This window comes from Platichthys flesus, chromosome 12, assembly GCF_949316205.1.
Source record: "Platichthys flesus chromosome 12, fPlaFle2.1, whole genome shotgun sequence".
NCBI classification, from domain to species: Eukaryota; Metazoa; Chordata; class Actinopteri; order Pleuronectiformes; family Pleuronectidae; genus Platichthys; species Platichthys flesus.
In genome coordinates, this window is record NC_084956.1 from 1,219,139 (window position 1) to 1,242,072 (window position 22,934).

General features: G+C 45.5%; 1 protein-coding gene across 2 annotated transcripts; it reads right to left on the bottom strand.

Annotated features, from left to right (window-relative positions):
- Nucleotides 1–215: 215 nt before the first annotated feature.
- ppp3r1a (protein phosphatase 3, regulatory subunit B, alpha a) lies at nt 216–22,895 on the bottom strand. 2 transcript variants are annotated; one of them, XM_062400379.1, is made up of 6 exons: nt 22,609–22,895; nt 13,651–13,690; nt 6,229–6,405; nt 4,811–4,870; nt 3,908–4,092; nt 216–2,667 (listed from the first exon to the last, which is right to left on the bottom strand). In XM_062400379.1, exons 1-6 carry the CDS (start codon nt 22,609–22,611, stop codon nt 2,620–2,622), a joined length of 513 nt encoding a protein of 170 aa, XP_062256363.1. In that variant the 5' UTR covers nt 22,612–22,895; the 3' UTR covers nt 216–2,619. The 2 variants fall into 2 exon arrangements, with proteins under 2 accessions (XP_062256363.1, XP_062256362.1); XM_062400378.1 differs by lacking the exons at nt 13,651–13,690; nt 22,609–22,895 and adding an exon at nt 6,994–7,072.
- Between the last annotated feature and the right edge of the window lie 39 nt (nt 22,896–22,934).

Consider the following 22,934-nt stretch of genomic DNA (forward strand, 5'->3'; position numbering starts at 1 on the left):
ATTACACAACGATCCATCTCACGATAAATCAGGACATTTCAATAGAGGCATGGCGGGAAAACCAGAACGTCGTAGAAACGGTTTCGGGACATTTGTGATTTCACAAACTGCTTCTAAACGAATTCCAGTTTAATATCCGGAGTTCAGTTAAAGTGAAAGCTCTGGAGATTGCGTTCTGGTCCCAAACATCCTGAACAGAAGTGACAGGAAATTCATTACTTTCAACATTTCAAAGTTTATTTAAATTTTATTTAATTTTCATACAGTATCAAGTTTCCAACAGTCCCACAGCATAAGATGCAGCATGCAGAAAAAGGGAAAAAGAAAAGGTTCTCAAACTTAAATCTTTTCATATATCCCCACACAAACTAAAAAGAACCCAAAGTCCGTCAGAGAAGAAGTAGCACTTACAAACTAAAGCGCGGTCTGAACTATACAGAGAACAGAGAGCCAGAACTGCATTTAACAAATACTTATATACAAAAGAAAGAAACAAAAAAACATAAAAGTTTCCCCTTTAAGCTGAGTACAGTGCGTGGCAGTTTGAGACAGGATCAGATGTGCAACCTTCACTGGAATAGAAGCATCTCACTGACCCGGGTAAAAATACAAAAAGTTACATGTAGTTCAGTTCATTTGGATTACCTCTCATATTATGTGTACATTTACCAAAGTTTGGCAACATCCATATTGTATACCATTAAATTCTTAAATATATTAACATCACCATCCATGTGTAAACAAGAGGATTATTTCAAAAAATTGATCTACATGCACAACAAAAAATATATTTCCATGTCATGCAAGCACAGGGAGGCCCAAGCCGTGCAGAGCTTTGGGAGGAGGGACCACAGAGCACTCCGGATTCACATCTCTGACCGAAACCCCCCCCGATCGAACCGGCGGGCGGCCTCCGAAGCCAAACACAAAAAAAGCCATCCCAACGCCATTCATAGTAGGAAGCATTTTTCCCTTAGAAATTAACATTTTGGTTAAAATTTAGTTTTTCTCCCTGTTTTGTAGAAGTGGGTGGAAGAGGGAGAAATGAGGTGATTGTGACAGAAACTAAAAAGGTGGGAGAAGAAGCCAACTTCTGAAATGTACACGTTCAAAAAAGAAAAAGAACCTAACTACAATATACAGTCTATCCCATTGCACACTGATCATGCCAACAAGTTAAGATTTTAAGTGTTTTGCGTTTGAGAAACCGAGCCGACCTGCGCGAGGCTGAGAAGGTAAGAATCCAGAGGGGCTCACGTTAAGCTGAGGCAGAGCTGCCTTCTCCTGTCGCTGTGAAAGATGACGAGCACATTGATCACCTAATATACACATACTGGTTAAAAAACGCTGCCTGCAGATAAGTCTCTTAAAATCCTATATACTTGCACAAACAATGTAAAATCTCACTCTTGAACTATTCCCCTCAGTGTCCAGCCGCTGTCCCAAAAACAGGTCTTGAAATTTTAACGATTTCCACGAAGCGTCGGGAGAAACGCACAATACTTCATCGAGAGTAAACCAGGTTTCGCTCTGCAGCCACAGATTGTGTTGAAAAGACATCGTCTTGGCATTTTATTTGAATCTATTATCATGACAAGAAACAAGGAGAGTCTCCAACAATACAAACACAATCGTACGTATAAATAAAACTAGCTAATCTTATTACAAAAGAACAAAAAGAAAGAGAACCAATTGCTTTTTGCGAAGAGCGACTGGAAGCTGAACTGGTCTAATGGTTAACGGCTCGTGTGTGAAGCTGAAATAGAGGAGAGCAAACCAAAGAAAGAAGACGCAGCTGAAATGTTGTTCTGCGTCTGAAACCCGACTCGTGCAGCTGGAAGTGTCGCGGCGAGATGACTGGTGGTGGTGGGTAATAACTGGGTTTCTGGATATGTTCTGGTTGGCACTTCATACCCTAAGGTCTAGTTGTACTGTAAGTCAAGTGTCCACGTACTACACACTTCCCCTCGCCAGACAACCGGAGATATATTTTTTTCTTCTTTATAAAAGACAAGAACAAAAAATAAATATCAAAAATAACCTTAAAAAAAAAAAGAACGAAGGATGAAATATGAACAAGCCAACCAGCCGCCTCACTGAGCCCCCCCCCTCCGCCTTTCTCCCCCCCTCATCCAAAAGTCGGATCGGTGTCCTTCAATCTCTTGAAGCGCTACGACCGCGTCATCGAGGACTTCCAGCTCAACAACACTTCAGAGGCCGGTGGTTTGTGAAAGAAAAAAGTGGCTTCACAGAGAGAGAGGAGAGAGAGAGTGAGAAGGAGAGAGAGAGAGAGAGAGAGTGAGAAGGATAGAGAGAGAGAGAGAGAGAGTGAGAAGGAGAGAGAGAGAGTTAAAAGGAGAGAGAGAGAGAGAGAGAGAGAGAGAGAGAGTGAGAAGGAGAGAGAGAGAGAGAGAGTGAGAAGGAGAGAGAGAGAGAGAGAGAGTGAGAAGGAGAGAGAGAGAGAGAGAGAGAGAGAGAGCGAGAGAGAGAGAATACTTCCATTGAGTTACATAGTGAGCGTTTTGCCGGACGTCTTGAGCAGATCTTCAGAGATGGTGGAGAAAGCGAGTGTCGAGGAGGAAGGGGGGGCGGGGCGGGATCCAGTGAGCGGGGGGGCGCTCACACGTCCACCACCATCTTTTTGTGTATATCGAGGCCGCCGACCACCTGGAACACAGGAGAGAGAGAGAGCGAGAGAGAGAGAGAGGGAGGGAAGAGAATATACATCCGTTAATCCACTGATGTCAGATCAGGCCTCAGAGGTCGAGAAGGTGAATCTGTATCTGAGATCTTCTCGTCGTATCAACAACTACAAGTCACATTCACCCTTGAATTACAACTGAGTGTAAAATCAGTGAAGTACGTGTTAAACCCACAGACACGTGTCTGTAGTTTCCCTCTGAGATGCTCTGGATGTGTAGATGTTCTCTCCTTTTACTCCTTCCAACCCTTTTGACAATCATCTATTTTTACATCACTTATTTTTAGACCCAGTTCCTCCTCGACCGAATCGTGTCACGCCGACTCCTCCCGGAGCCTCGTGTGGTTCAGACGTGTCTCTTTGATAAAACCAGGATGTGATATTCTCCTGAAAATACACAACCCTCACAAGGACAAGAGCCTTTTTCCTTTTTAGTTCAAGGCTCCAGAGATTGGTCCGTCGGATGGGGGCCTCGAGTTGGAACCGGTGTCTTTCATTTCACTAAATGTCTTCGGGCGAAGTCAGGAGACGTTTTCCTGTCATGATAAATGTTCTGAAAGAGACGTCGCCTCCACATTTGATCCTAAAGTAGATCTAAGGTCGTGGACTTTCTATTTTAATTGTCAGCTGACAAGAGCATTGATTTACGGACCCGGCAGCAGGTTTGTATCAGCGTCTCCTTCGGTGGTTGGAGCGATTTCTAAATACTGTTTTTAATAATGTTTCTGTGTAATAAGGTTCTGGTTATTGAGCCTGATTCAATAAGGAGGCAGTAGAATTGCCTTCTTTCTGCTTCTGAGTGCAGCTGGGTTATAACTCCCCCCAGTTTGCCGCTGCAGCTGAAAACCCTTCACTGCTCTGCACTCGGCTGCTTCTCCTGCTTTCTTCTCTCACAGGATCATCCCAGGATTAGAGGAATCCTGTCAAATAATAAAGTCAGCTGTTCATTTTATCTTTTAATTGTTGCACGGCTCAATTTCCCTGCAGCATCATAGAGTCAAAGTGCCACTTCAGTATTTTTAGTGCCCCGTCATATGGAGCAGGAACTCAGCCGCCTGTATTTACATCCCGACAGATTGAAACTGGAGACCAGGCAAAAAGCTGTTTCCAGAATTTTTCTGCCCCTTTGACATTTGCCTTCACTAAAACAGGCTGCATCGGCGGAAATGTCAGCCCCCCCCTCCAGAAGAGAATACTTCCACTCACTGCACAGAACTCTTCGAAGGATATCCTGCCGTCTCCGTCCTTGTCTGCGTTGATAATGGTCTTGTCCACGATCTGCTGGAGCTGCGTGTCCTTCAGGTTGTTGCCTACCATCATCTTGAGCACCTGGAAGAGCTCGCCGTTGGAGATGTAGCCGTCCTTGTCCATGTCGTAGATCCTAAAGGCGACTGTGGTGCCGGGCGTGGGGTGAGGGGGGGAGGGGACAGAAGCAGGGGCAGGAGAGAGAGAGTAACACAATCAGTCACCGAGCATCACACATTCAGAGAACTCGTCTTTTGTCTGGTGACCAACACTTGACAGAACGTGTCTTTCACCTTGTTGTGTAACTGTGTCCCTGATGCCCCCCCGTGCACTCCAGGACAGTAATCCTTCAGACACGCTCGTGTGTGTGTGTGTCTGTGTGTGTGTGTGTGGCCTCTAGAGGCACTGAACACCACTCAGGTCTCATTTTCATATTAACTGCTATGGCTGGAAGGAGAATCTGATTCTGATGGATTTGTTTTGCATTTCTCTAGCTATTAGCAGCTTGTAATTTAATGATGTTTTCATGGGGGGGGGGGGTGTTGCAATGAAGACGAGGTGGGAGTTAAACCTGGAGGGTTTGTGTGGAGGCAGCAAATCACACAGATACGTTTGGGGTTCAGTGACCTAACAGCTCTGGAATCTTGTCTTTCCAAGTTGACATCTTCATCTTCTACACGCATGACTCCTGAGATATTAATATTCCTCCACGTTCCTGCCATCACATGATAGAAGCTTCATCAACACACCCCCTTGCTCACTGAGCTCTCCAGACATTTGCTTTATTCTCATGTACAACCCCTCGGGGGAGTTTCAGGAAGAGGCTGTGAGGTCAGAGCAGGTTAGAGAAGAAGAGTTACTTACACCGAAGCTTCTGCTCCTTGTCGCCCTTGACGCTGAACTGTGAGACTCCCTCGATGAACTCTGGAGGAGGAGAACAACAGTCAGAGACCTCACGTCTTCATATGCAGCCTCTGCTTCAGTATTACACGTCAACCTCCTCCATGGAGGTTGTTTTTCATTGCCATTCTGTTTTCGGCAAGATTTCTCAAACTACTGCACTGAGTTCCATGAAATCTGACCCAAGGAAGAACCCAAAACCTTCTGAAGCACATCTGAATAAATAGATGGAACCAGTCGTTCTTCTTCACATTCTTTGCGATTTCTATTCTTTTCAACCCTTCTATAAAACCAATCTGTTTTTACTGTCAAAACCTGAAATCCTGGTTTTATATATTGATTCTTCTGAATTCTATTCTGAGCTCTTCTCCTCTAATGAAAGGCTGAGAGATGATTCGGGTGCTGAGAGCAAAGGTCCTCCATATTGATCATTTTCCCATGGTTCACTGCAGCTGAACCTCTCACACACGGAGTCGTGCACTTCTAAACTTTGATCTAAAAAAGGATCTAGGGTCATTAATTCCCTGTCACCAGTAAGATGCTGTGTGTTTGTGCACCGACATGAATTCTGCCATTAATCAGCTTTATTACAGAAATCACATTGAATACTAATGAACCCTGGATCAGATGCCGCCTAAACACGAGCCCCTGCAGTGACACATTAATGCAGTGTTAACATTAACCCTTATGCTGCCACCAGTATGTGCAGTAATCTAATTGGTAGAACTGGTTCTTGTACATTCGTTTGGGAGCTTTCATGGCTGATATACATACATATTGATGAGAAATGATTTAATGACATATCTAGACTTTATGTTCTGTCGAGTTCAAGGAAATATTTAAACACCTTAGCTGCTCTCCTACAGAAACACTGCACTTATGGTCATATACCAATTATATTATTCCATATGCATTATACCCATGCGATCATCCTGTGACACTGTAATTTACTCAAGTACGTTTCCCTGCATGATAATGTTCTGTGGTGTTCATCATGTACGTGTGTCACATGTTCTATCTGCAGCTGTAACAAGTCTATCTTATATTATTTTGGGCTCATATCTATGCTGGGCTCTGTATGTGAGGCAGCTGTTCTTTTTCGGGGATGTACTGTCCTAAGCTGGGTGTACGCTTGCAAGGAGTTACATAGAGCCTTGATGCCAAATACCAACACCACCCAGACCTCAAATAGTAAACCTCTCCACGCTAGTTAGCTGTCTAGGCTGAGAGTAAGGGTGAGAAAGGAAGTCATTCTGAGATATGAAGATAGATACAGAATGACGATGCTGTGGTGTCTTTCACAGAATAAGACAGACCAGAATAAAAAGGCAGTAAAGTCAGGTAGCAGTGGTTCCCTCCCAGCAGCAGAGTTTCTAACATACCTTTAAAGTCCACCTCTCCGTTCCCGTCCGTGTCAAAGATGTCGATAACCCTCTGCACCAGCGGGTTCTGTTGCAGCTCCGGCAGCGACATGAACTCCTCCACGCTGAGCGAGCCAGAGTTATCTAGGTCGAGTTTCTTAAACCTCTTCCCTAGCCTCTTAATCTCATCAGCATCGACTGGACAAAGAGAAGAAGAAAGAGAAAAATGGAAGATGAGACGTTGACATTTTCCTCGCAGATATTCAGCTGCTGTCGGATCCAATACCTAGACAAAGACAAGAAAACCTGTGGTGAAGAGATGGATCAGGAAGCCGAGGGCCCCATGAACTGAGGGCCGCCACATGGGGAGGTGATATTAGAACACAGAGGAAAAGGTAGAGCTAAAAGTGACACAGAGAAATGAGCCATGGTGCAGAATCACATCCACTATGCAAGCAAATATTTATGCAAAACATAAATATCCCTCCTCACACCTGCATGAACTGTAGCCATAAACTTTAGTGGCCACCGCTCGCAACTGGGTCAAGGACGCCCCGCTGCAAGGTGCAGACCCACAGTAACCACAGCACATTCTGCTCTCCCACAAAGAGACGCATGAAATACAAACTATTGACTGAGAGGATTGCATGTAGCCACCTCTGCTACTGCTCTGACAACACTGTGGTGAACCTAGAATAGAGGAAACAGGGAGAGGCTGTGAAATGAGCAGAGGAGCGGTGGTGGAGGAATCACACGAGTACACAGGGAGGACTATTCCAGACTTACAGCCCCGGTTGTTTACTCGTGCTTTTCTATCAGAAGGAACCTGGATCTTTCGTTCTCCTGCCATCAGCCTCAGCTCCGTCGCCAGCAGACTGGCGACAGAATGGCCGTAATCCAGAAGCCATAACAAAGCCAGTTGTTAATTATGATATAAGCTCATTTACACACACTCACGTGATCCCGACGGCCAACCACAAAACTACTAGCCACTTTAATCTGGGACTCTAAATGACACCTGCTAACTATTAATCTAACGTCGCTCACAGAGGGAAGTACACACAACCGGGCGGGGGGAGAATGAATTTATGAGACCGACAATTCAGTCTATTACAGGTGACATCAGCTTTATTGACCTACACAGGGACGGCCCTGCTCCGATATGGTTCAAGGACAATATTACATCACATTTACTTTAGTCAGGGTGTCCTTGAGGCTCTGACCTCCAGGTTCTAATCAGCCCGTTGAGTCCTGTGGAGGTTTGTGCCAGATGTGATGAAATTCTCTCCGGGCAACTGAGATATCACCTTCACGAGTATGTGACAGAAATCAGGTCACAGGGGCTTTGAGTGTCAGCCAAAAAGATCTATTCACTTCTTCTTCGAGTCCAAGTTAACGTTGAGGCCAAATTCACTCGAGGCTCTCGTGGCATATTGGGAGAAAAGTCTGCCAGACGACCCAGAAACAAAACGCCTGTGGCCATGACAGCATCTCAGAAACAGAACAGTTAGTTCAGCCTGCTGGTGCTGGGTGCATATCGGACAAGTTGGCATTTTTGCAGGCAACATCGGTTTTAAAACAGGTTTATAAGGAATTAATTTACAGTGATAAACTAGAACTACTAGATCCTCTCACTTATTATGTGATGCAGAGAGCTGGAGGGAGGGGGAGACCGGTGTGGGCTGTGTTTTGGGTTTTCAACGTTGGGACAAGCTGAGCTACATCAGCTCCATGACTAACCACAGTGAAGTGGAGGAGTAGGGGGGGGGGGGGGGGAGAGAGAGAGATACAGAGGAAGAGAAAGTTGGAACAAAATGAAAATCAAGATGTTTTTTGTTTAACTTCAGCAAACTTCTACAACTCAAACACATTTCTTGTTGGTTAATACTCGTATTTGTCTTCATCATAACTTTCGGCCTCTGGTGTGTGTCTGTGTGTGTTCTGTGCAAACACCTGCTGAACAGAGTCAGTGATGCAAACGCTGCTGTGGCTTTAGTTAAATCAACCTGAGAGAAAGAAACACAACCCAAAGGAATACAATACGCATGTTGTACTGCATCTCATTTCCATGATTTTTGCACATATACATATATTTATTTTTGTTTTTATTTTCCCAACTCAAAACATACTACACACAAACACACAATCTGATATGTCAGAGGGTTTCAGTGTCCACTAGGTGCAAGTTATCAGAGCCAACACACGTCTGTCCTGTGACACACAACACTTCCTTATCAGCAGCCTCCTGTTTCCTGCTCACAGCAGATGACACAAGCTTGGCTCAATACATCTTTCACGGCCTGTGCGGGGGGGCATCGGTGCAACAGATAATCAGCACGCTGGGTTCAGTGCCCGAAATCAAAGCCATTTTCGTTTGAATCAAGGTAATCGGCCACATGCAGCCGGTGTGTAAGTGGAGGAATGAATTTGATGTGGATTTAGGGCTCGGTTTGTTCCTGACTCACTTCCTGCAGATATCACACACACCCCACACGTGGGTGAAAATCAATGGCACAGAGCGGCAAGGACAGCCGCCCTCCCTTTTGTGTTTGCCAATAACTTAATTAGGAAGCCTGTGCAAGATAATACAAGTTGCCATTTTAATTGTGCCTCGTGAGAAGAGGAGAAACCCAATGTTCTTAAGTTCGGAGGGTTCAACTTGCACAACTCTAAAGTGGAGCGCTCCACCAAACAGAAGATGTGAACATGAATCTTTCAGGCCGGCTCCCTGTCACAGTTTAAGTTCCTCTTGTCGGGTCATCGGGACATTTAGTACACGGAACCATCTCTGGTGCAGTCGCTGAGCTGTGGAGAGAGGAGCTGCATGCATCATTCATGCAAACAAGGGCAACAGCTTCCTCACAGACCGAGACGTGAACCAACAGTCTCACATCTGCCAGCGTCAGACGGACGTGGAGCCCAGAGGAGCAAAATAAAAACGGATGGTGGATATACAGGAGTTTTACAAAAGCAGCTGACTCAACTGACTTATCCAAGATTGGTCTGGTTTCGGATAATGTTTATGGACGAGAGGTAGAGACCAGAACTGTGTCAGAGCTGCAGGACCCCCCCCCCCCTCACCATTAACTAATATGTTTCATCGATTTTAACACCCTCGATCTATCCATTATATATTTACTGCTTATCCTCTTGAGGGCTGCGGGAGGGACTGGAGCCAATAACCTCACTGCCCTCGAATACACTGATTCAAAAGACGGTTTTATATGTTATTGATCTATTTTATATAGTGAAATATAATATAACACTGTTTTTTCTTTACATGTACAATGTATGAAACAATAAAGGAGATTGGCAGTAATATTAATATAGTATTTTACATCCGTCTGCGTTAGAGGGGGAATTATTCGTACATTTGAAAGAAACGGTTTGTGGAGAGGCTCCTCACACTGCTATGCTAATGAGCATCTCTGAGGGAGACCCACTGTAACTGTGAGATGATTATGATAATCTCATATACTCCATTGCAGATCACAATACACACACACACACACACTTCCATAAATGCTGTATGCACCCTCAACTGTGTTACTAGGCAACTGGAAGCCGTTAGCCCCCAAAGTAGCACACACATAGACACACACACGCACAGACACACACACACAGAAACACACACGCACAGACACACAGGAACAAAAGGAGGAGGTACATTTAAACAGTTGTTAACGAGGTGAAAACATGCACGGAAACACATGCATATGGAGATCCGCCTTTGGATGAATCCAAGTGTCTGTTACACACAAACACACAAACACACATCAATTAAAATAAAAATACTGCAACCGTTTCCCAAACGACCTCCTGCTGGTCTATGCTCCCTAGATCTGTCTTACATGGTCTCCTGATACATTTCTACTGTTTTCATTATGAAGTATGTCGCAGGTTAAATATTCAGGTTCTACTTGAACCAACTGGCTGAATATCAATTTTAATTTCAACAAAAACTAACCATTCAACGATTTGTCGATAACTTTCTTTTAGGGGAGAATCTCTGACAGCACTGTCTCAGGAGCGCACTCCAGAAAACATCTGGAAAATTGGATCCAGTCGCTTTCCAGAGTCTTTTCTCTCACAAATGGAGAATGCAACAGGAGCTTGTTCGGCTCAGACGACATTTTACCGCTGTATTTTCTCATATTATTAAAAGGAGGCTGGCAAAGAAATGTCCACAGTTTCTTGTACACTTGACTTGTACATTTCTCTGTTCTTCAGCTCTCTCTCATTCGACCCCTCTAAAAAGTCCTGAAGCCCCAACTCACCAGAAAAGAGCAGCCCAGCTGTGTGAGCTGGAAATCTGGTGAGTGCTGCAGGATTTTTTTTATTACTCCCCATTTCCATGAATTATAAAAACACAATGTTCCCGAAAAGTCATTAATGAATTTGTCCTCTTAAGTATGCTCAGCCAGCAAATGGTCCACACTGCACATTAGCGGCGGCATGTGACTCGATTTAAAAAGCTAACCTGAGCTGAGACAAGGCCGGGGGGGGGGGGGGGGGGGATGTACGGTATAAAAATCTGCTGCATGTTCCTGATAATAACAGCCCAGGCTCGGCTGTATATAGCTCCCCAAACACACAAGATAAGGAGTGAGGGGGGGGTAAACATGAGAAGGTTACATGCACAGCTCGGTATTTACACGAGTTTGACACATGACACTGCACCAATTAGCATAATGGGTTTTACTGAGGGAAAAGGGTGTAGTGTTCTCAAGGGAACACATCAGAGGACAACAGTGTGCTGCAGGGAATAAAAATAATAAACCCAGTGATTTTATATTACTGACGATGAAACAGAAATACATTTATTGGGCTTGAGAAACAGGAATGCTCTGAAAGATGTTGTTAGAGCATTACAGAGCATTTGTCAGAGCCCTAGAGAAAACTACCTGCTCAACCTGCACTCAATGGGCTTTCTGTTTTGTTTCCCCCAATTACAGGCACCTGTAGTATAGATAATCAAGTATACAGCCCCCCCCCCTCCCCCCCAAAGAGCTCTTTGGGTGGGGATCTAATCTCTAACTGCTGTTTTCCAGCACTAGTATAATTCTTAAAAATAGACCTGATCTAGGAATTGGTTTATCTAATTCGCCTTTTCAGGTACGAACAAAACAGACGCTCTACAACTCGTGGATCACGAAATAAAATTATTTCTGTGAGTTAAAAAAAGGGGGCCCACACAGAATCACTCCTCCGTCTCATCTCTTTCAGGCCTCTGGTGAGAGGAGTGTGTGCTACAGAGGGGAAGTCCAGCACTCGGTGCATTAGGCTGATTGCTCTGGCTGCTCTGATAATGTACGGCTCTCGCCTGCATGGACCCAACCAAGGGCGAAGCAGGGCAGCGCGCTGGTGGTGTGTATTTATAGCGGTGCTGTCATCAGAAAACCCCCAACCCCCCCCCCCCCCCCACCCCACCAGGGAAACCCCTAGCAACAAGGAACTCCAGCGAGCCGCCCTCTGTTTTATTTTAGGAGGCCGCAGACAGGCCGGCCATGGTTTCAGGCAAGAGTGTGATGTGGTCAGGAGTGTGTGTGTGTGTGTGTGTGTGTGTGTAGAGAGGCAGAGTGGGTGCACGCAGTAAACCATCACACTTTGTCTCATCTAACCCTGCTCAATCCAGCAGCACTGGAAAAGGGATTCAGGCCTTTTTAAAAGTTCAACAGAGTAACGACCTCATTTCAAAATCTGACATGTTGACGTGATTCAAACTCTTCAGGTAGATTTCATGGAACCTGAAACACTGAGTTATGAGCCACAGCTCCAGGCGAGTGAGTGTTAGTCTTTGTTCTCTCTCTCTCCTCCTGTAGGGTTCTCAGGTTGAGGCTGAATCTACCACCAGCAGGCCAGGGGCTACCTTCCTTCACAGCCTGCCTGTCCGAGCAGTTGATGAGCTGAACAGCTGCTCTGTCATTGGAGGGTGTGAGAGACAGAGGGAGAAGCCAAAGAGCGAGAAGGAGAGATAGTTGACCGAAACAAGTAGAGCAAACGTTTCAGTTTATTTAGTGATTTGGTGCCTTGATATTGTGAAATTATTATTTTGTACCCATTAAAATGTAGTTTTTTGGCTATTGTTTATATGTATTGTATTGTTTCTGCCTATGCTGTATTGAACATTTAAAGATAAAAAGACAGTCGGACAGAGAACAGTGAGAGAGAGAACACAAAGTGGTGAACAGGGAGAAGAAGAAGAGACAAAGCTGTAAATCTCGAGTTTGAATGCAGAGGTCCCTCATGGGTTCAGTGGAGGGTCATGGATCCCCTCACCAGGGTGTCACCAGCATGGGGGACAAATGCCTGACAGGCCAAGGTCCTGCCACCTCCCCTCCTTCACGATGTTAACAGTAACACAATCTAAAGCTGCTCTCAGACCTGCACTGAACTCCACACTTTCTCTGCAGGGGCTTCAGGTGTGAACGCAAATGTCCCAGCAACCTTTTGTTCAGAGACATTTTTAACTGTGCTCCAAAAAATCTCAACCGCCAACTTTGTGTTAAATGATTCCAGTGTGGATCTGGTTCTGAGAAGGACGAGGTCGACCTGAACACTGACATGGTCCCTGAAGTACAGCCCCACTACAGTGGGACCTGCCACAGCCCCAGTGCTCATTAAACACACAGCAGTAGAACCAGTTTAACCTGGTTCTGTAACAACGTCCCACTGAAACCGTGCCATTTGCACCAGAATGAGAAATCTGCCATTCAGAGACAATCTGATGCTGTATTATAAAAAGGTAAGGAAGATGAAGGAGGTGGACAAAAGAAGAAATGTGAGTCATATCCTCAGTTCCTCCTTCTCCTCCTCCTCCTCCTCTTCTCAAACATTTCTACTGGGCAGACATCTTGTAAACCTGAGTTTCATCCTACTTCAAACACTTCTACATACAAAATGCACCTAATGCACTATTGGGGGTTTATATTACTATCAAATGTGTGTGTGTCATTTTATTTCGTGACAGCCATAAACAAACACATCGGCCGATATGCCAGTATCAGCATTTTGCATTTGACAGAATAAAAAAAATGCAGAAAATATCAGAATTTATCTTTAAATTTGACGTAAAATGGATTATAATTGGGTTATTTTTATTAACAGTTATCTATAACTATCTAAATTATTAAGAAGTTAATAACTTAATAAGATCAAATGTTCATAGACAACTGATTCATCAACTAAATTAAATACCCAACAAGGAACAAAACTTGAATCAATCCTGATTTTCAACTTCACAAAAATAAACAACTTATGATGTAAAACATTAAAAAAAAGAGCAGCGGCACAACTTCACACCACAAATGTCACGTTTATCATGAGCGTGTGAGAAACATTGCAACTGATAAATATGTACCAGGTAAAAACATTGAAGCCTGAGATCACTGGAACAAAATGGAGTCCTGCACATCTACAACATCAAACGTATGAAATACTTACAATGCGAGCACATCTCCAGGGGGTAACTGGCTTCATTTCCCTGAGGAAAGAGAGAAACAGAGGAGTCAGTCGACTTCAGCTTCATCAGGGACTGTTAGGAACTTAGGATGCTGGTGACTGAAATGGAAACCATCAACTACAGCTGCGTTTTACTGAAAACCTCTCGTTCTGAGAATTCCTCTGCTGGTCTTCATGCAAGTGTTTGAGTGCTGCAGCACAAAGCAACATTCATTCCACAGGATGAGATTAATACAGTTTTTACTATTCTGCACAGTTGTGGAATTACTATTATTACTGTACTACAAAGCAACGTTCTGGATTTTTCCTAAACAGATTTAGATCCATCGGTCTATATGATTCTAACTTGTGTTCGTCTCATACATTTCAGCTGCTGCAGTAGTTACTGGAGGTTGAGGTGAAATCCGTGTGGATGAAGAAGCAACTGCAGATTGCAAACACCGAGGAATACAAGCCACTTAAAACCATTAATGTGAACATGTCAATGTAGAAACCTCCTTGAGCCAGATTCAGATGTACATGTGCAGCCTCTTTCAAGTCATGCATGTTGCACGGCATCAAATCTTCCAGTGTAACGCCAATGCTCTTTAGATGAATCATAGATACTGCATGGTGTGTGTGTGTGTGTGTGGGGGGGGGAATTGCTTCGTGTTCAGCAGCATCCAAGCCCATCCAACACTGCAGTGTCCACTGGCAGCTGGCAAGGTGAGGCTGAGCGCTCCCATGGCAGCCAGTAAGGAGTCCCTGTGGCAGAGAGGTGGGGTGATGGAATGAGGATCCTACAGCTCAGAGAGCGAGAGGAGATGGACGGCAGGGAGCTATCGACCTGAATTCTCCTGCAGCTCCACGGAGGAGGAGTGCCAAACTGAGCCGCTCCCTGGCAACCTCGTTAGGAGACATTCAGGGTCCAGGATACCAAACCCTGACTGCAGCTGCTCAGCAGGGAGACGTGGATTCACTACCCTGAATTTAAATGTGGAAAAATTGCATCTTTCTTTATGGATGCTACTGCTGGAGTTAAAAAATGATGCACTTGGGGCTTTAAAGACAACACAAGAGGAATTTGACTGTGGGGTTGCTAATCTCAATTGTAAAGCATGGGTTTCAGAGCAGTGCTACAGTGATTCACTATCTGAAGTCCTGCTGCAGTTTAAACTGAGCTTAGTGACGTTCGTTTGTTTGGGGGCATTAAGGCAACAAACACAACGTTTCCCTACTCTAAAGAAAATAGAGCAGTAATCACAGCTGCTGCTCTGCCACAGGATAGTAGTAAGTGCTGCTCTTCTTCTCTTGCTCACAGTGACACACAGTTAAATCCATACACACTGAACTGACTAGAAAGAGCCCGTGCCCGTTATGTCACGTCCTGGCTTATCGCTGCTGGACGACAGCAGACTTACCGCGGTGAAGTTGTGGTATTTTAAGAGCACCGAGGAGAAAGAGGTGACTCAGGATTAGCCAGGAAAAGCGACTTAGCATTTGACACCCTATCGGGGGAGCAGGGAGTCGGTCACTGTGTGGCGTGATCTGGGGCTGACATGTACGTGGTGTTCCTCTGTGGGGCGACTCGACAGAGGCTGGGCACCGGCCGCTTGGGAGATTGAATTCCTGTGTAGCCGAATGCGTAGCACATGACTCCACCATTACTGGAGCTGGGTGTCCCATTGCCCGTGTGGCCCAGTGGGTAATAGTGACAATGTGAAACTTAATGGATCCCAATAGGTTCAACAAATCATTTCTGTGAGAGCAGCAGGTCCAGTCACGGATTCAAGGCCCCTGAACCAGTGTCCTCATGTTCAAGGACAGGTTCTGGAATCAGCCTTGCTTCTGCTATATAAGGACCTAATGTTGTTCACACATATTTTGGTCTGGACTAAAAAAATAAAATCATTGTTGTGTTTTACTTCAGGTCCTTGTAGGCTCCAGGAAAACTTATAACACAACTATATCATTCATTCAACAGTTTCAAGGACCTGTTCGTGGCATTACACAGGAAGCAACCCTGCAAGCACCACACTGAGGCTTAAGACTTTGATTTAGCTTCTGTCGGTCAGAGACAGGAGATGCAGAAACATGTCCTGACACATTTCCAGAGAGAACTTTGGCTCAGCCGTCATAAAGTATGTCAGACGTCTAAAATTGGACAAAAGGAAACTAGGAGTTCTTTACATGAAAGCAGCAGTTTCTTCTGCAGGAAACAATAGTGCTACAACATCTACAGCCAAGATAAATACTGAGTAAAAGAAAGATTCATCCAACTTTGGCAAAGCATTTTTAACACGTTTGTTAATAGTGACGACTTTCTGGAAATGTGAAATATGATAAATTAATCTTAGCCTTCAGAAGGTAAATTTATAATTAGTTAAACAAAATGGTGGGTACACGAGTGAGGGGTGGGCCTCCTCTCCACTCCATCACTGACATCTGTCCCTCGAGTGCGAGCTGGAGGGTCCCTGGAGATAAAGAGCCTTACAGCAAAGCAGACTTTGAGTTGAGGATTACAGGTTTACTCACTAAGGCCTTAGGTCACTGCTGCTGTTAACGTGGGTTCAGGAGCAACTCCTGTTTTATCTTGATAATAAACCACTTTACGCAACTCTGGTTGAGCTGCACCTTTACAGAGATCCTAATGGAGCGTAGCGGGTGGGGCGACTATAAAAACACAGGAAAATAAATTCATGAAGGGAAAAAGCATCTCGGAGAGAAACAGAGGCAGAAAGAGAAAGAGCAGGAGGGAAAGACGTGTGTTGGCTCATCAATAATGCAGGTTTCATTCAGATTCAATTGGGCCTCAGCACACAAAACACATTTTGCATAATGAAGAGTGTGGCATTGTCGCTGGTTCAGCAGGAACACTATGGCCGACCCAAAAACCCAACTAATTATAGACGTGCAGCAGCCAGCCACAACACGAAGGAAGGAAGAGCCCAGTATATATGTGGCTGCAGACTGGTTATCATGGTGCAGCAGAGTGGCAGCCTCACTGCAGCACTCACAAGGACTTTATAGAATTTAGTTTATTTCACTGTTTGTTCTGCTACTCAAACCAGATTACTATAGCTATGTCCTGCAGGGGATCTCTGGAGAATTCGGTCGGGACTTTCTCCGCAGTTTCCCGTTCACACATGCACAATGCACTGGGAGGGGGGGGGGGATCTCTGCTCAGACATGTTCACAACAGACACATGTTCTCTGCAGGATGCGGGTGAGGGAGGGTGCAGGTTTAACAGTGGGGATTTCAAACTGTGCTGCCATCAATTCACCGTTGAAGACTGCTTCTCCTCAGGGCAGACGAGGACAGCATGTTCTGCACCCCCCCAACGTTTCACTGAACGCTCTGTCGGTGAATCGATCCCTCACAGCAGGTTCCATCTTCCCTGTCAACAAGTGGCTCGTGCAGCGGGGCCATCACCAAAACTTAACATGATCTATATCAACAAATGTCGGTGTGCAGATGTCACAGTGCTAAGTAAATACTGCAGACATTGTTCACATTCTGCAAAGACATTTCATTCTCTGTGGGAGTGTGGCTCCTTCATACTGGTCACTGTTTGAATCCCACTTTAGGCCAGTTAGAATGACGCACTGCAAGATATTACCAACCAGATAACCAGCTGGGAATGAAACCAGGAGAGAAATCACTTCTTATCCCTCTACACCAACAACTGCATCCCAACAACCCAGCAGTCCAACTCCCTAAGTTTGTAGACGACACTAGAATAACGAGCCTGCACATTGAATGATGTCTTGCAGAAATTCTAAAATTACCAGAGAATAATTATTATCATTATCAAATAATTATTTTCCTGAATAATTGTAAGGTCAGAGGAAAAGAATGCACCACTCCCATCTGTTAACATCACATCAAACGGCTCCACATTCCAAACCTTGATGGTCTCACCCTGCATGGTATTTAAGAATCTGTTCTTCTTGTGGGAGGCATATTTATCTGCACTATAATATTTAATTTCCCCTTAACCAATAACAACATGTCAAAATCTGCTGAGCAAACATGTCTGAGGATGTCAGGAGGCGATGACGTTGCCTCTCGCACATATTGACCCATTCAGAAGAGAGAGAGATTGGAAACCCGACTGGATGATGGAGCAGTGTTTCACTTGGCCATTCCACAGCAAACCACAGCGGGAGGACTGTGTGATCACAAGTCAATAAACCATAACCTACTATAAAACTACAGGAAGTCTCCGGCAGCACGTTCAGAACTGCTGCGACAACCACTTCAGGGCCAGCACCAGAATTTAGTGAAAACTGTTATAATGAGGTTAAAAGGGGAAAAATAATGAATATTTTCATGATTTTTTTTTTTTTTATGTTGTTATAAATTGTGTACTTTTATTACCGGACAGAGAGTTGAACGTAAACATGCAAAGTGATGCGAGGAGCCAAAATAATAAGGTTGTGTTAAGAGCAAAGACCTCTGGTTTGTGTATCTGCACAAAGCAAATCAATTACAACTAAGTGCTTTTTTACACACAATCCACATTTGTGTATTCCACAGTGTGTTACTGACATTATTGTTGAGGTGGAATCGATTCAAGTCGTGTTTTCTCTCTGGTTTCTCTACGGTTCAGGGATCAGACTCCCCTCCTCCACACGAGCACCGGGCCTCGCCATACAGCCGAGCGTTATGATAAACACGCTCATCTCTCCAGAGTCGCAGCAGAGTACTGATCCGAGCGGCGAGCTTTCAGACGGATCTTTAAATAGAGCTCACCGCTTCATTTTTCAGCAGGCAGAACCCGGGCCGATGACCATCTGACTGTGCAATATCACTAACAAGTTTTCTACTTGATTACACAGAGGAGAAGCCGTGGAGGATGTGAGGGAGAATTAAAAAAGAGTCGCTGCAAGGTTCCAGTCATCGTCTCTTTCGTAATTCAGTTACGCTCGTTCTTTTCCACAGAGTATCATCTTTCTTTGGTTCCTGTTTTTTTAATTTGGCCTGATGAGGTGGTCATGCCTCGATTTTTGTGCCTGTGTGTGTATTTCTGTGTGTGTATTTAAAGGATTTGTACTAGATTTAGGAGTGAAGTGCAAATATGAAAATAATTACTAAAGTCTTTGCTGCCTGAAGGAAATCTGGCAGGGCTAATCCTTTCAGCCATTTCTATCCCAGTCTTACCTACCAAGGGTTTTAAAAGGCCTCATAATGCCATGCGTCCTTACAATGCTCACATCTTCTCATGCATTAACCCAGTGGTGATACAGCCTCTCTGTGTTTTGCCAACTGCTGAGGACACTCCATTTTCATCTTTAGGAAACAGCTCAATTCTGGATTGTTCCCCAGTTTGAGATTCATGCTGGTGACACACTGACTAACGCTGTGACAAGAGGAGATCCCAGCAGAAACAGAACAACCGTCACTGTGGCAAGCGAAGGTCACGTTTTAAGGCTGCAAATAACACATTTCTGAATTATTGTAAAGTTCATAAATTAAATGAGTCAACAATCACTGAAAGCACTCAGTATATGGTAATGAAAGTGCTCATGATGTCAAAGAATGGTTCAAACCTTCAGAGCTTTAATTTACTCTCATTCACTATGCAAAACTCAAGACAAGCATCAATCGACTTTTACTACGCAACAATATTTCTACACACACACACACCAGCATTGCAACAGTGCTTCTACCAGGATTCACAGAGGAGGCCAAACTTTCAGTTGAAGTGTTGCCACAGCATCACACCTGTCATCAACAAGATGAGGACGTGTTTGCTGCTGTTAATCATTTCTTTAACTTTCTGGAAATGTGTGAATCTCTACCTATAACTTCGTGAAAGATGAAGTGAAAGTGACAGTCTCTCATTTGAACAGCATCAGCCAAAGATGCTCATATTCAGATCAAATGGATCCCTGCAGGTGAGGTGTTTCAAGGGTTAACAGATAATGAAACACTACATCGGAAATTCCATTGCTGCCACCGACAGCGAGGAAAATGTGATTCAATATCAGCTGATAATATATATGTTTTTTATCAAACCCTCTCAACAAAGAAATATTTATATTTGAGAGTTTAACCATGACTATAACTAAAAGATCTTGCTCAAGAGCAGTTCGACCTGTGTGCTAGAGGAGCCGGGGATTCTGCTCCACCTGCTGAAGCCAAATTCATGCTCCTGCATCAAGGCTAGGCCGCAGCCTAGGCGTGGACGTGTACCCTACACAGAACCCTACGCCTCAGCCTAGGCGTGGACGTGTACCCTACACAGAACCCTACGCCTCAGCCTAGGCGTACACGTGTACCCTACACAGAACCCTGAGCCGCAGCTTTGACACAAAAGCATGAATTTGGCTCGAGCCACAGTCACGGCACATTTGAGGCCTTAAATGCTGATGATGCAGAAATAGAAAGACGCTTAATTTGGTGATTTAACTATAAATCTAATATAATTCTTCTTCTCATTGACATGTGGGGGGTTCAGTACATCTTGATGTGTACAGAAACAACTCAAAGCATCTTAATAAACCTATTCACGTCCTGAATCAATATCAAGGACAAGAACTCCTTTCACCGGTCATGATTGCATGTACTCGTCCTTTTTGACACTCTAACATGAATCATACCTCCAGTTCCAACCACTAATTACTTTGAGCTTTGCCAATCACGAGACACAGAAGCTGACACACCAGACAAAGAGACGATTACTGACAAAACCAGTGCATGAGCCCCGGACTGCTGGCTCCAGTACGAGCTGAGGACTGCAGCAGAGAAAGTGAGGAGCATAAATCCAGATTGAGTGGGCTGGTTGGAGGTGCAGCGTGGATCACACAGTGTTGATCATCACTTCTGCTGGTGGTTGGTTCACTGGGGCTTTTATCTCTTTTACATTAGCCACGGCTCGATCCTCATGTGGGTGGCGCTTGATTGCTAGGCAGCATATGGTCTCCTTAGCATCAGATCACTCCACTACTACATGCTTAAGCAAAGGAGGATCCCTGCCCCCAACCCCCGCCTGCAGCAGAGAGCCGTGCAGTTTGACAGGCCACGAGTTAGCACTGGCTGTAGGACGAGCCCCGAGGTTCTACCAGGGTTCTACCCTCTGGCACCGAGCCGACAGCGCCGCAGGGCCAATGTTCTGAGGCTTGCCCTTCTCTAGTTGTTATGGTCATCATCAAAAAGTCAAAAGGCCACTGTTTCACTTTCTTATTTAAGGCTATGTCATGGATAGATTCTGTGGGTTTATGTGTTTACAGAAATATGCCGAATAGATCCAGGAACAACGACCTAGAATCACAATACATGAGCTTCTGATAGATATGTAGCAGTCACCCAACCCGGGGCCTTATCCAAGCTGTTCCAGATTTGAGGATTTACTCGTGTGTCTTCGAATTGGCCCCCGGTGAAGTTACAGGCTCGTGCTGTTAGCAGAAGCCTGTAAAGTACACTTTCCTTTAGCCACTGATATCAAATCAAGGCCCAGTTAATGACATCTGTTGAGATTATGCTTGTCAAGTCCAATATTGGTCTTAAATTATGAGAGAGGTGTATTTACAAAGAGTGTCACTAGTTCCTGGTGGACAAGAAATCTAACAGGGACACGGTTCTCAAATGCCCTCAACCACATCTCGGGACATTCCTTGTTGCCTATCAGACGCCACCTACACAAAACAAACTGCAATTAGATAATATCCACCTGTCCAGCTGATTTATTAAAAAATTTATCTGAGAAAGGAAAATCTATAAAACCCCAATCACAAAGTGTCCTCGAGACGTTAAAGCCAACGTTAAATAAACTGGCACAAGGAATAAAAAACGCTTATAACAAAACTGTAGCATGCTAGTGCTAATGAGAAAATGTCTGCCGCTGCCAATTCTGATCAAATGAGGACATCAATAATTGATAGGAAAATTGGTGTGCAGAAGAGTGTGCAATTTATTGTGCATTGAAAATAATAAATTGTAAGTTTGGAGAGGTGGTAGCGAGCGAGGGGGCCATCTCACATCCTGCGTACGGAATCTACAATCCGCAACTACGCCCATGCACATGGTGATTGACAGCTCTGACCTGCAGGTGAATATGAATATGGATCCAGTCCAGGATGTGTTACGGTTACTAGGCAACACACCATCAGTAGTGATACAACAGTGAATCGATATGAAGCGTGAACAGTGTGAAGGTGATGACGTATAACACGTTAACGCTCTACGTCAGGTTTATACGATGTTCAGCTGTTTGACAGGAGAGGAGTCCAAAAACCAAACCTTCACCAGAGGGGCAACAATTCATCTTTCAATCAAAAGAAGCGATAACGTGACGTGTATCGTGATATGTATCGATATCGTTCGATGTTTTTTCGGTTCGGTACGCTGCGTGGCCGCTCCCTGTTTGCGTGGTGGAGGCAGCACATCGAGTCCTGTGGCCGCAGCTTCCTGCACGAGCACTGGGAACACGCACGAACCAGTCGTTCACGCGTCTGAGCTCAAACGAGACGATGGTGAAACGATCTGCACGAGACCGAGGAATCGTGCGTTCGATTCCGCGTTGATTTCCGGAGCGTGAACGTTGCGTGTGTTTTTGTGTGTTCTGCTTTGCTCGCGCTGCTGTGTGAAGCGCGCGGGCCTCGTTAAAGCGTGTGTTTCTCCCTCGGTCGCTAATTTGCACGGGCCCTCGTCGCTAATGAAGATGCTAGCGACGAACTGGGGCGGGGGGGAAGTGGGCCAGGGGCTGCGGGGCGGCCGGGAGACTCCGGGGGGAGGCACGCAGGGCGGGCGACACGGAGCCGGGAGCGGCCGCGCGGGGAAGAGCCGCCTTCCCCCCGCGGAGCTCCGCGCTGTCGAGTGTTAGCTCGAAGCTAACCGCGGTAAAAAGCAGCTGTCAACAAGGCCCCAGTGTCGGGACGTGTGTCGGCCGGTGGCCCGGGTCGGCCCGTGACGGCCCGGGCCTGTGTTTACTAGGCGGGGGGGGGGGAGCCGCTTACCATCTTGCAGGTCGGATGATGAAATCCAGGCGCGGCGGAGAGAGGAGGTCGGAGGAGCAGGGGTAGTCGTTCGGGCCGCCGAGCGGAGGCGAGGAGGACCGGAGGAGGGCTGTCGGTACTGTCGGTGCTGCGGGGCTGTGCGGGGTCTCGGCCTGGCTTCACCACCCAGCGTCAGGGCTCTGGTCTCCGTCTGTGGCGCTTCACGGAGGCTTCCTCTGCAGGGGCGGGGACACAGGGGCGGCGGAGGAGGCTCGCTTTGACGAGCGGGCGGCGGCGGAGGGGAGGAGACAGGCAGCGAGGAGGGGGAGGTGCAGCAGTACTGTACA